Source organism: Ruditapes philippinarum, unplaced genomic scaffold (genome assembly GCF_026571515.1).
Source record: "Ruditapes philippinarum isolate M1 unplaced genomic scaffold, ASM2657151v2 ctg3980_1_1_1_1, whole genome shotgun sequence".
In the NCBI taxonomy this organism is placed as follows: Eukaryota; Metazoa; Mollusca; class Bivalvia; order Venerida; family Veneridae; genus Ruditapes; species Ruditapes philippinarum.
The window spans coordinates 47,799-63,060 of NW_026866446.1; the positions used below are offsets into that span (position 1 = coordinate 47,799).

Sequence of the window (15,262 nt, forward strand, 5' to 3'; positions counted from 1 at the left end):
ATTCCTGTAAAGTTTCATGACTCTAGGTCAAATACTTTTTGAGTTACATGCGACACAAGTTGAAAATTACAAAATTTTACTAAGTCAAGGGCAATAACTCTTAAAATACTAAAAATATCCAGACGAAAATACCCAGGTGCACAACTTCACATGCTGATCAACATTCCCATAAAGTTTCGTTGAATTCCAGCCATTTGTTGCAGAGAACTACTCCGGAAACGAAATTCGGACGGACGGATGGACGGACGGACGGACAACGCCAAAACTATATCCCCCTCCCGATTCCATCGGCGGGGGATAAAAAACAATGGTCGCTCTATAACGCTCGCTTTCTTCATTTCAATTCTATAATTGAGGTAGAACGCGAAACTTTGCAAACTTTCGAGTAGCTTCTTGAAAATTGGCATGTAAAAAGTTGACCATAATTCAGATTAGATCTCGATAATTTTATTCCAATAGTTTCAGCCATTTTTGTACACCTCGTCAAAGTTGACCACCGAAGCCCGTTTTTGGGACAAGACTTGTGTATCCTTGGCCAGTGTTACGGGCACTATCACGTGACAGCAGACATCTTAAATTCTACTGTATTTAACGGAAATTAACTGATCCTGACCGGACCATACTGACTGGCAGGCAATCAGTGTCCAATTAGACTGGATAGCACTATGTAGTTATAGAAAATGAAGAAAAAATTAAAACAAGCAAGAATGACATTTACATGTATTTTATAGTTGATATGTAATGTATGATGTGGAATAATATATTTGCCATTTTGTTACTAAACTTTGTTTCGTTTGTTCAATAATCACAAATACACAGTTTTCTCTTGTCAGCTACTAGTTATTGTGTTTACTTCAAACACCAATTAAAACATCCTTATATCAAGATGTTTGTGCTCATACATACTCCAGGCTGGATGAAAGACAGAAAGCGCTAAATTTATATCCCTCCGCCTTTGGCAGGGGTAAAAAAATAACAGATGTATCCACCTTGATATCTCAAAAATAAATGAACAGCAGGATGGACAGATACAAACTAAATAAATACAAGTACATAAATAACTTAAACAACATCAGCTCGTGTCAGAAAATGTCTCCCATCTATATCTGTCACAGAAATCATTGTTAGTCAAATCAAATTTTCTCTTTTGACCTTAATTATAAGTATCCTGAATTTAGTTTGTAATAACATTGTTTTTGCCAACCAAAGTTAGCATAGTTTTTTTATAAATGTATATAGAGATACATTTACACTAACACAACTATTATACGCGGCTATGAAATGTGTTTTTTTGTTGTTGTTTTTTTTGTGTGTTTCTTTTTAGGAAAAACAAGTTATTTAAATGTTCTTAGAAGACAGTCACCTAAGAATCCTTTCTGTTATACAAATCTGACCAACACGTCAATTAATTAAACTAATTTTCAATGATTTCTATAGAATGCATCTTTACTGCCTTGTTGTCTAGCATCTTGAAATTATTTGAATAATGAATCTTGGTACATGGTTACCCAACGACCATTTCTGAGAAATGATAAATATCAAGTAATAAAATGCACATTTTTATTGTAAGATTGATTTTAATATATAGAAAATTAATAAGATATTCAAAATGTACAATTCACAGTTCTTACGTAAATACAAATAAATAATACTAATAAGTAATTTTTTGTGGAATATTTGAACATAGTCTCTTAAAAGGAATGTCCTTTTAACTAGCAAAAAAGGACATTTTAAATTGGCATTAAAACAAAGATTATGCAGTGTTTATCAACCAATTCAAATGGTTTGATCACAGATGTATATAGATAAGAAAAGTACAGATTTTAACACAGAAGTTCCACGGCAAGACAAACAACTTAAGACCTGACAAGTTTAAAACCATGTCCAGTTTCTGATGCTTTTGGTGGTAGCCACTGCATTCGTTTACGTTTTACAAACTGTCTTATACCATCACAAATACAACATAAACCTCCTGTTTCACAGAAGTTTACACCTTTGATCAATGGTTTAGTAAATTTAGGAAAGTTACTATCCCAGTGTTCTTCTATATCCTCTACTGTTGGTAAATGAAAAACAAAGTTGGTCCAGTATTTTGAAACCTTGTATACACCCCTGACAATCCTTTTTTTATCCGACCAGGCTGGTTCTATATCGTCCGTGAGATTATATGTCACCCAATCATCTGTAAACGTACCTACAGTCAATTTGTCACCAAATTCTGGATCTGGTACACGTGTGAATTTACAAGTCTGCAAAGCTACGTAGTTGTCATCTATTTTTGAAACGTCTTGAGCCCAGCGCCATGAATGCTGAGTATCACAAACTAGAAGTAATCTGGAACCAGATTCACCATTTTTTTGAGTCCACCATTCTATTAATGTGTCAAATTTGAGACTACCATTTCCTGGAAGATGAAAACATATTTGAATGTAAATGATTGCACATGTAAAATTTTCTAAAACTTGAAATCAAAGTAAAGTAAAAAGAGCTTAAATAAATATTACAGTAAGATTAACATGCTCCAGAACTTTTTGGATATTGAAAAAAGCCTTACTCTAAATTTATATTTGAATAACAATAGATTTAACCACAAACATCTATCTACATGTGTTTTTTTTTATTAATGTTATGTTGTGGTGAAATTCTTAAGAAGAATTTTAAATTAAGAAAATAATTAGTATAAATAGGATTTTCAGCTTCTGTGACTAAAGAATCCCCAGAGCCATTTCAAGACGTTTGAATATCATCCAAGGACCATACTAAGCATGTTTTATCAAATTTGTACATGGACTAACAAAAGAGAATTCATTTGAAACTGTCAATTATCTATCATTTATTAAGTTGAAAAAATCATGAAAGGACACTTTTTTGTCAAAAATCATTGAATCTAAACATGCTCTTAATATGCACACCAATTTTTGATTTTTAAATATTCTTGTGAAATTTTGTTGAATTCCAATCAGCTGTTCAGAGATATAGTGTTTAGACAAAAAAGCTGACAAAACTGTCACACTTCAATCAAATGCAGTCACCTTCATCCACAGACATATTGAAGTTGTATGTTAAATTACACACGTATATGCACCATCTGTGTTGCAGTCTTGTGTTTCTAAACCAACAACTGACAACAAGGTTCTGCTTAAGGTAAATACAAAGACTTTATGACATATATCCAACCTGTTAGAGCCCAGTCACCAGAATCATGACAATCCCCGCAGTAATATAGTAAATATGTGTCATATCTCGGACCATCTCCTGTCCTCCGCTCAAAGAACTGCATCACCTTAGACTTCAGATAGTCCGCTGTTATACCACTAGAGGAAAAATCACATCCATAGTTGTCTATCATATTAAAACTAAAGAACTGCTGAATCTGAAATATATATTAAAAGTTTAAAATTATTAGTATCATCATATTCAAGTCCAAAATTATCATTATCATATTACAAAATGTCTAAATTACTATCATGATATAAAAACGAACAACTTGTAAAACTGCAGTATCCTATTTTTTTTTTTTTTTTTTTTTGTTTTTTGGTTGGGTTTTTACATCACACCAGCACATAGGTGGTCACATGCCAACTTTCCAATGGTGGAAGAAGACCTCATATGCCCCTCCAAGCATTATTTTAGGCATGAATGAGCACCTGAGTAGAACCACCAACGTTCAATAAGCTAGCTGTCAGTGTTCAAACCCACAGCAGTGACGGACAAATGGTTTAAAATCAATGACCTTAACCACTTTGCCGTGGATGCCCCTCAGTATACTATTTACATGTAAAATCAACTCTTTAATTTAGGCAAGTAATTCTTAAGGAGAATACATATTAAATTACATGTAAAGGAAACACAAACAATCAATGTTTTTGTAGTATATTAAAGATACAGTAACTTTGTGCGCAAAATTGATTTGATATGGAGCTGTTGGAATCGGAAAATGAAAACAATGCTACATGGAGTACAATATGCATTTGATAAAGTGTTTTTAGACATAGGAAATGAAAACGAGGCTAACTTGATAAGACTGGAACCAATAATGATTTATAATGGAACCTCATGTTTAACTTGTTGGACTATTTCTGGAACTTTATTGGTAACACTTTAATACAAGGTGTGAAATAGATTGATATATCATGATTGTTACATAGGGATGGTATCAGTATCAGTCACATGTCAACATTACCTTATTCAGTGTGGCTGTAGCTCTAGAACCTATCTCCTGAACATTCATAGCTGACAACAACTTTGCTCCTCCATTTGACCTGTATAAACCAGAGATAAAAGCTTTAAACAAGAAGTGTAACATAATAACATTTCATCATAGTACACACTAAAAGCTTTCTTTTCATCAACATTATAATTCATAAATAAACCATAACATGACCAGCACTACAAATTTACCTTGTCATTTTTAAGCAAGCACTTTACCTGTCTTTTTTGTAAAAGATATTAGAATCATTGAGTAGATACAATTTTAATGAATATATGGAAGTAATATTTAATCATATACATGTATATGCTGTCAAGTACTGATTAAATTATAAAAAAGAATTCAACAATTATTTCAAATGATGTTGGCTGGAGTTGGCTTTAAACTTGAAAATACTTAGGCATAAGAGCTTGTAATACATGTGTAGGTACAATATATTTTGTTTAATTACAAAATAAAGCTCTTGCACCATGGATTTATTGACATGGTTTTATTTTAATCATTGCTTGATGGTCATCAACTTTCAACCTTTATTCTGTTGGATGAAATATCTTAAATTCTAACCTAAATAAGGATAAAATATACACTTCTTTGTTAATATATATTGTCACATTCAGAACTGTTCACTATTTAGAGGAGAAGTTGTGTAAGAGGACGGATTGCTCAGTCGGTAAAGCAGCTGTATATTATTCCAAGGGTCCTGGGTTCAAGTCAAGGTAAAGCTGCACATTTTTCTCACCCTGTAACAATATTATATAGATAAATAGGTTTTTAAACATTTTTGCACATACCTTTGACAAGTGTGAGGAGCTATGAGGGCATATCCTGTACATGTTCCACCAAGGTTATCTCCAAGTTCCCAAAACAGACTCAACGTAACTGCCTCTATAGGTAAAATTGTCATCACAAGTCCAATACTGTAATTGGTTTTTGTTTCCCAGCCCACGCCCATTAACAAAATTGTTGTTATTAAAGTGAGAAAAATTATCCTTCTTGATATCAAACTAAAATGGCGGATCCCCTTAGATGCAAGAATCCTGTTCATGCTACGATTGTCTTCTGATAAACAATTATATGTCAGATTACATTCTGTTATCTTGTTCATCAGCTTCCAGGTTGATATCAAATATAATATATGGAAGCAAAGCCACACAACAGCAAATACCGAGAACAATGGTACTACAACAAACCATTCTTTATGATTGGCTGACAGTCGTCCAATCAAAGAACCCGACACTAAATTCAACAGAAAAATGAAGGCTATAACTAATCTTCTTGTAAATCCAGATTTTATAAAAAATGCTTGCCATCTTTCTAGTGTTGAAAGATTTGAAAAATAAAGATCTACCACTGGCTCAAATAAATGTCGTCCAGCAAAACACATTAGGCCATACACATTTACATTCCTATGCACTCCACCGTCACTGATGCCAGCCAAACTTGGGAGAAAAATAAATATAAAAAAAGAAAATAAGGAAATTAATGTTAAAACCCCAAGTAATGACTTTAATCTAATAGCTGTGAGATTCAGTATGAACGCTACAATGCAAATAGTGATAGCTATTGAATCAACAGTCCCTATAACAAGAGATCCTATTGCGAGTCCTAAACTCTCCAGACATTCTGCTGGTGAAAACATACCAGCATTGTATTTTTTCTTCTGTAAGAAGCGTTCACATATACTCCAAAACCATCCAAAGACAGTACTACTGATCAGCAATATGTTCATGGATTCTTGGAGGGTTTCATACTGGTACTCCTGAGAATCATTGAAAGTGATCACACCTAGTATACATCCAAGCCAAATATGGAGCAATGCTTTACCACCAGATGTGTAGTTAAAGTAATACTGTAAAGCACAAGAGATCACACAAACAAACAAGCCACACAGAGATATGAGGAGAACTACCGTATTACTCGAGTTTGTCCATTCTGTATACAGCCCTAATGCAAGAGCAACGGTTAACATCACATCTGATACATATCCTAGGTAAACCACTGTCAGTTTTGCTCTAAAATCCTTGATGTTCATAATGAATACTTGACAGCACCGCTTCAAAAAGTGTAAGCAATATGATAAATTGATTTGCTGAATATTGATTAATTTTCTTCCCACAATTCTTTTCAGAAGTTTACCAACCATTTATATTTGTTGCTGTATCAACTGCCAGTTGCTTTCCATTAACTGAAATACAAACATAATCTGATTATCAAAAATAAAATGTTTACCAAATAAGTTAAAGTATAATATTGTGCCTCAGTTGTGTTAAAAGTCTGAAGATTATTTGAATAACTCTCACATCTGACAGATATCTGCTTCCTAGAACTAATCAGTATATGTATTGATGTCATATTATTACATGTACATATTGAACAAACATTGTTGTTACCTCATGTACCCAGTAGTGCTAGAACCCTTAGGCTACTGCTCTTTACTTTTTTTTTAAAATCATAATTGTTTATTAACATACATTAGTCATTATCATACACTGTAAAGGCGATCAGGAATAGATCCCTATGTTTATCACTGTCTCACTCTGTCTATATTTTCCACAGGTATATACTATAAACACAGAATAAGCCTAATATATATACATGTATACTCCTGGTTAAGACCCTGGGGTCTAATCTAGGATTATTGATTGTAATTAACACTGATAAAACAAAAAAGTATAGAATCAATAATGGTATAGTTACCATTTTGTTATACCTGGCTAGGAAACTCACACAACCTTATTTCCCATATATTTTACGATAGTATATATGAACCCCGAATGAAATTCATATGTGTATTTGATTCATAAGTTGATACAAAATTGAGTACGAAAATTCTAAGAGCGAAAATAAAAACTGAAAAAATAAAACAACAAATAACTGAAGAATTTACTTTTCAAGTAAATAAAATATTGACTTCCAATTTACTTGTTATGTGATCTTTTTTCTTCCATTAATCTGTATTCATGGACGATTAACTGGCTGAACAGTGAACCTATCTACGCCTCAATGGTAGACAGACGTTTCACTATTGAGACAGTTCACACCAAGACGGTTCACACCAAGACGTTTCACTCCCAAATGGGAGTGAAACGTCTTCAAGACGTTTCACCACCTTTTTATACCAAAATTATTTTGATACATTTGATATACTAAAATAGACCTAAAATAACAATCTTGTGACAACAATTAGCTTTGAGTAACGTGTTTTTTGTTGTTAATTTTAAACATGGGATAAAAAAATGTTAAATTATTTAATGCTAGTATACAGTGCTTTTGCGAAACATGTCAAATATTTTAATGGCCATTGAAATCAGAAATATCTTTAATTAAATTAGAAGCATTGGGCTTTTTCAATATTTGTCATGTATAATCATTTTTTGGTGACAAAATTTCATTATTGTATAAACAAAACTTATGGAGAGGTTTCTATGTTTAAATTGGCTGTTGTCAAAAAATATTTAAATGGTCCAATAAACAACTGATTAGTAAACTGTTGATGCTTTAAGTGCAGTGTTTATACCTTAAGTTTGTTTAATGGCTACTGTTTAATAAATTGTTGGAAGAAAATAATTTTTAAAAATAATTTATTTTATACACATGTTTCGCATTTCATTGTTTAAGACTTACAAAAAATAATCATTATATTCATTATAATGAAAATAATCATAACATTATATAATATATTAAATATATTGATATTTTTTATTGTTTGAATAATATTAGATACTTTACTGGTGTTGATTTCAATATTTAAATTGATACTTATAATATGTCTAAAGTCTTTATTTTTCTTTCTATGTTATTCTATTTTTTTTTAATTTACTATAAATAGAATTTTCTCATGTTGTTACACTTATAATAAAAGTGATATTTCAGAAAACTGTTTTTTAAATGTTAAATGTTTTTTAATTCTTCTAATAATTTGTATTAACAATACCATTGAAATCAACAAAATGAAACATTAAATTGAATTTCCTTTTTACACTGTTTGATTTTAATGAAATTAAAATTTGTTAACTTTCCTGATAAACATCTCTTAAAAATTGGGAGTGAAACGTCCATACAATTGACAAAATGGGAGTGAAACGTCTAGGTGTGAACCGTCTTGGGAGTGAAACGTCTCAATAGTGAAACGTCTTGGGAGTGAAACGTCTGACATTCCGCCTCAATTAGCCTTTATTAGGTCTATTGACGTTTTTTACAGCAACAATTTTGTTGAAAACAAACAGTATAGAATGACACACGCATAAAGAATAATATTTCGATTATCAAAATCATTAATTCAACAATACTTACATACATTAGTCACTTCATAATACGATAGACATAAAGTTATGCGGTTTGTTTAATCATGTTCTGTAAACGGCTCCGCAGTGGTTACCTCCCCTTTTAGAATCGGAATACCTCGACGATTATCCATAGTAAATTATCAAAGCACAGAAGGCGCTGAATTTGTTTGGGTCTCAGAATGTCAGAAAGGTGAAGGTTGTGAGATTATAAACCAATTTGTTTTTGTATAGTGCCACCAATGCTTTCCAGTGTTTTAACTGTAGTAAATTGGCTATAAGACTAATTGCAACACTGGTATTCAATTCAATGTTTATTTGATTTAAAACAATTTGAAAAAAAAATTTAGGGTTTGTAACTCTTATATATTATTTCGACGCTAAACCTGCACTGTTGTTTAACACAGATGTAAATAATCATGGAGCTTACTATAAGCATGTATATCTATAAAGAACAAGTACAAATGTTGCTGCAATGCAGCAATTGAGAAGCTCCGCGCAAAAAAAGCGCTCATTATGTACAGATACCTTACCAAATTATTCCTATGCACAGGTCATGTTATATTCTGATAAAGTACTATTGTAGATTTTTTCCGAATGTTTTGTAAACCATTTTTTGCATAATTATACTTATCTAAATGTGCACTGTCCATAATTAAAAAGAAGGGAAAGATATTTAATCTAAAAGAAAAATGCTTTCGCTGATGCCTACCTGGTAAGGAAAGTAATTCCATTGAATACTGTAGTCAGTAACATAAGATGATAAAGTCTGTATTTTATTATTATAATTGTAACAAATATACAAATAGTAACAAAAGGGACTGATATTACAATATAGTAATATTACATGCATTTTTTTGTCAAATTAAAAAAAAAAGCTTTCTTTCAGCACTCGAGAATGAAAAAATTGGATGAATTTCAAAAAGATCAAATTCAGGAATTTTTTGTTTGTTATACACGCTTTATGTGATGATACAGTATTTATCAATATAATATAAGACTGTTACCTGAATTTTAATTTAAAAATATTTTATTGTATGTATATACATACATACATATATTTTCACAATTATACATAAATACATTAATGTAAATATACAAAAGGGTTGGGCCAAAAGTTATAACAACATTATCGGGGGCCCTCCCCTGAAAATACTGACTGCAATGTTATTTAAACATAGATGTGAAAAAGACATATGTAAAGTATGATCAATTAAGTTGAAATCTAAGAAAAAAATAATTAGAACAAAAAACTTAGTTAAAAATATATTTTCTGATATTTGAAAAAAAAACACGTCCCCTACTCCCTACAACAGTTTTACTATGAATTTTGACAGTTGACAATAGTCTAACAATTTGTATAGAACCATAAAAGCAATGTTTAAAAGAAAATCAAATGTTGTTAAACTATATTAACCTTTTCGTTTCTTTAATAAACTGATGAACATGATGAAATAGAAGCATGTTTTGAGAATTAGTTAAAGTATTTATACCAAAAAGTAGCTTAAAAGAGCATTAGTGCCAGGTGTATGTTTTTTATTACCTCGAAATTTCGAGTTACTAACTCGAAATTTCGACTTACTTATCTCGAAATTTCGAGTTACTAACTCGAAATTTCGACTTACTAACTCGAAATTTCGACTTAGTAACTCGAAATTTCGACTTACTAACTCGAAATTTTGAGTTACTTATCTCGAAATTTCGACTTAGTAACTCGAAATTTCGACTTATTAACATTACAAGAATGGCCAAAGCTATTAGTTAGATGGTATAAGATATAGTAGGCAGTGTTTTTGAACGATGGAGATGGAGAAACGGGTGCCTGGACAAAAACTATTGAAATTTAACTTAAACTTAGTAATGGCATGTACACACCCGACCTAAAAAAAACAAGGCTTCCTTTAATTTGTACGTTCAGGCGTTCTTCAGACGTTGTATTGTATCCCATCTGTTCGAACATATCTTTTCACTAATCATATTCTTCTCATCCCTGTAAAAAAACCGATCCTATACTTCACGTGTGGGACATCTGAGGAAAGTATCGCGGCGTGGCCAAAATAGGGCGTGCTGAGGCCTTTGTCAAAATTGTTCGACTGACTATATTTCTTGTAAAATCGGATGCTTTTATATTATTCCCAACATATATATAACAACAAGTATCACTTTTATCAACTTTTATCAACACAATATCAAAGTATTAGTAAATAATGAATAATGTTACAAAAACATTATTAGTATAAAGAAACGTGGCAGACTAACTGGCGTATACACGCCATTTAAAACTTATTTAACACATGATATTGCATAGTTTACAATAGGGTGGGTTTTGGACTTGTTGTTTCTCCACATGATGGTTGTATGTGTGCTTAAGAAAAAGAAACACCCGGTTAACACAGAAATGTGGAAAGTGTTATTTTACACCCCCCCCCTCCAAAAAAAAGCGAAGGATATGTTCAGTATGTGTGTACAATTTGACCCTATAAAATTGTTCTGTTAAATAAATGTTAAAGGTGCTCTGTCAATGTCCAACAGCTACCCACGAAAGAAAGTATCTTGAATTCAATCCTTGCTTTCACCGGCAACCAATGAAAGTCGTGCAATGTAAGTCGAAATTTCGAGTTAGTAAGTCGAAATTTCGAGATAAGTAACTCGAAATTTCGAGTTAGTAAGTCGAAATTTCGAGTTAATAAGTCGAAATTTCGAGTTAGTAAGTCGAAATTTCGAGTTAGTAAGTCGAAATTTCGAGATAAGTAAGTCGAAATTTCGAGTTAATAAGTCGAAATTTCGAGTTAGTAACTCGAAATTTCGAGATAAGTAAGTCGAAATTTCGAGTTAGTAACTCGAAATTTCGAGTTAATAAAAAACATACACCCGTATACTTTTGCGTACTAAATTCTCTTGTATTTCTAAAAAGTTCTATTCTCTGATGATTAAATTTTTGGCACTGAAATAAAAAAATGTTTAGCGTCCTCTATTAAAATTCCGCATTCACAAGCTGGGTTTTACGGAAGAGCATTAGTGCCAGGTGTATGTTTTTTATTAACCCATTGCTTCATGAGCATTTTGTGAAAAATGGCTGTTTTCATTGAAAAGTCTCCCGTTACAAGTTCAAATTGCTATAATACTATAAAAACTGCTTCAACACTAATCAAACTTGGCACAAATGTTGACTGGACCATTGCCCTTGCAACAACATGCTCAGGCTTAAATTTTCTGTTACCATGGCAACGAGGGGACATCTCAAAATTGCCAAAAATCACTATTTTGCGTTGATTTTTTCCATCAAAATTGATTTCAAAGTGCTGCAACTTCTCAATGGATTGAGATAGAGTCAAATGCTTTTCAGCGTTGCTTACACGTTACCTTATGATCAATCTGGGGTCATTTACAGCCTCTCACAAGCCCAAAATTTTCTTGGCGATGAGGGGGACTCCGCCCCCCTTCAAACCCCCCAAACAGAAGGGGGCACATCCCCCTTCTGGCAACCCCCTGATGTATCTTTTGGTTGGGGGGCCGCGCCGAAAAAGAGGTCACTTTTTTTAACAACATTTCTCAAACAAAACCAAGTGTTTGGGGCCTAAATAAGGCATTTTTTCATCATTTGAGACAACAAAAAAGGGGGGGGGGTGAAAAAGGCGTTAAAAGGCGTGTATATGAAGTAATGGGTTAACAGAAAATGATGAAAATACTTGAAATTACCCTAAATCGCGTTTTTTCATGTTTAAACATGGCCTGTCATATAAATTTGATGAAAAATTGTTGTTTTGTAGATTTTTTTATTTTTTTCATTAACTCGAAATTTCGAGTAACTAACTCGAAATTTCGACTTACTAACTCGAAATTTCGAGTTACTTATCTCGAAATTTCGAGTTACTTATCTCGAAATTTCGAGTTACAAACTCGAAATTTCAAGTTACTAACTCGAAATTTCGACTTACTAACTCGAAATTTCGACTTACTAACTCGAAATTTCGACTTACTAACTCGAAATTTCGAGTTACTTATCTCGAAATTTCGAGTTACTAACTCGAGATTTCGACATACTAACTCGAAATTTCGACATACTAACTCGAAATTTCGAGTTACTAACTCGAAATTTCGACTTAGTAACTCGAAATTTCGACATACTAACTCGAAATTTCGACATACTAACTCGAAATTTCGACTTAGTAACTCGAAATTTCGACTTACATTGCACGACTTTCATTGGTTGCCGGTGAAAGCAAGGATTGAATTCAAGATACTTTCTTTCGTGTGTAGTTGTTGCACATTGACAGAGCACCTTTAACATTTATTTAACAGAACAATTTTAAAGGGTCAAATTGTCCACACATACTGAACATATCCTTCGCTTTTTGTGGAGGGGGGGGGGGGGAGGTTGTAAAATCACACTTTCCACATTTCCGTGTTAACAGGGTGTTTCTTTTTCTTAAGCACACATACAACCATCATATGGAGAAACAACAAGTCCAAAACCCACCCTATTGTAAACTGTGCAATACCATGTGTTAAATACGTTTTAAATGACGTGTATAGGCCAGTTAGTCTGTCACGTTTCTTTATACTAATAATGTTTTTGTAACATTATTCATTATTTACTAATACTTTGATTCATACTGTGTTGATAAAAGTTGATAAAAGTGATACGTGTTATAATATATATGTTGGGAACAATATAAAAGCATCCGATTTTACAAGAAATATAGTCAGTCCAACAATTTTGACAAAGGCCTCAGCACGCCCTATTTTGGCCACGCCGCGATACTTTCCTCAGATGTCCCACACGTAAAGTATAGGATCGGTTTTTTTACAGGGATGAGAAGAATATGATTAGTGAAAAGATATGTTCGAACAGATGGGATACAATACAACGTCTGAAGAACGCCTGAACGTACAAATTAAAGGAAGCCTTGTATTTTTTATGCCAGGTGTGTACATGCCATTACTAAGTTTAAGTTAAATTTCAATAGTTTTTGTCCAGGCACCCGTTTCTCCATCTCCATCGTTCAAAGGCACTGTCTACTATATCTTATACCATCTAAAATAACTTTGGCCATTCTTGTAATGTTAATAAGTCGAAATTTCGAGTTACTAAGTCGAAATTTCGAGATAAGTAACTCGAAATTTCGAGTTAGTAAGTCGAAATTTCGAGTTACTAAGTCGAAATTTCGGGGTAGTAAGTCGAAATTTCGAGTTACTTAGTCGAAATTTCGAGTTAGTAAGTCGAAATTTCGAGTTAGTAACTCGAAATTTCGAGATAAGTAACTCGAAATTTCGAGTTAGTAAGTCGAAATTTCGAGATAAGTAACTCGAAATTTCGAGATAAGTAACTCGAAATTTCGAGTTAGTAACTCGAAATTTCGAGTTAATAAAAAACATACACCTGGCACTAATGCTCTTCCGTAGGGTTTTGTAGAATATGATGACCTGAATTTTAGGCAGGTATGTGGAAATTCACTAACATCATGTTCGTGCAAGTCAAAGATATAAAAGCTATTTGACATTAGTGATATATATAAAAACTATTGTTAATTGATTTATTGGGAGATCGATATATACTTTTCTGTTGAATTGCTTTAGAACTATATATAAAAAACTTACACTTCATGTTCAAACTGCAGATCAAAGTTTCTGTTGTTATCAATGATGCAATCTATCTATAGCCTGAGCATAGTGAGGGTGGTCTCAAAATGCAGCTTTCGCTGTCGAGTACGTACCCTTAAATACCCTTAAAGCACTAAGTAGAATGCTATACCTAAGAGCCAATGAAATGTAACATTACATACTATAAAGTTTAATTATTTCAAAACAACCAATATATCAACATGTTATTATTAAACATTTAATTTCATAAATATAAATTAAGAATAATAATCAAAAGCAAAATTATTAAAGTCTTATGCCTGAAATATTCTTTATATTGACAAATTTAATCACTAATAGTATACTTGATATGCTGTGTGTAAATGTAATTCAAAATCTAACAAATTATAATTTCATGTTCTACTGAAAAAGGGAAATAACAAATTTATAACCTAAGTGTCAAAAATCAGAACATTTATAGCTATTTATAGCTTTCGAACTGCTTTCCGGTTCTCATACATAAATATGATATGCTGCGAATCAACGACGGGGAAACCAATATAGAAATCGAAAGGAGTTCTTGAATGCGGATTTACTTTTAGCTGCAAATCGAAGGGATTTATTGATCAAATCCGGGTCCATGGACAAAAAAAATAGTAAACACAAATAGCTCCGCGCCTGTGGGCGCGGAGCAATAAAACAATGTCATTCGCGAACTATTTTGCTTGAAAATTTATGCGCCTGTCAATTGACAATCTTTACGCAGTGATCTCCCCTGAATTTTTCGGCGTTAGTGTACATATAAAGGGAAGTAACCGCTTCAAAAAAGCGGACTTCTTTCGGCATTTGCAATTAGATTCGCTCAGAAATGTATGCTGTTTTAAAGCAGCACGCCCCCCCCCCCCTCCAGATTCATGTTAATTTTCATGAAAATTTTCGAAATGTATCTAAAAGTAAAATATTGTGAGGTGCACAAATAAAGAAATTTACATATTGCAATCGGCATGTAAAATTTAAAATCCAAGAAAATTACTAAAAGTGGTCAACATATGCAAACAACAGCCCTTACTGCGTTAGCAACGCAGTAGAAATATGGTGATAAAATACTGCAAATCAGTCTTAAATCGCGCATAACATGTGAAAATTATCTTGGATCTTGAATTTTACCTTGCTTAAAATGTTAGTA

At 32.5% G+C, this 15,262-nt stretch overlaps 1 protein-coding gene across 2 annotated transcripts; it reads right to left on the reverse strand.

Moving 5' to 3' along the window:
- Nucleotides 1-708: 708 nt before the first annotated feature.
- Nucleotides 709-8,601, reverse strand: LOC132732501 (transmembrane protein 168-like). 2 transcript variants are annotated; one of them, XM_060718936.1, is made up of 5 exons: nucleotides 8,504-8,601; nucleotides 5,002-6,395; nucleotides 4,184-4,262; nucleotides 3,178-3,373; nucleotides 709-2,404 (listed from the first exon to the last, which is right to left on the reverse strand). In XM_060718936.1, exons 2-5 carry the CDS (start codon nucleotides 6,351-6,353, stop codon nucleotides 1,857-1,859), a joined length of 2,175 nt encoding a protein of 724 aa, XP_060574919.1. In that variant the 5' UTR covers nucleotides 6,354-6,395; nucleotides 8,504-8,601; the 3' UTR covers nucleotides 709-1,856. The 2 variants fall into 2 exon arrangements, with proteins under 2 accessions (XP_060574919.1, XP_060574920.1); XM_060718937.1 differs by having other exon boundaries at nucleotides 8,508-8,571.
- Nucleotides 8,602-15,262: the final 6,661 nt, after the last annotated feature.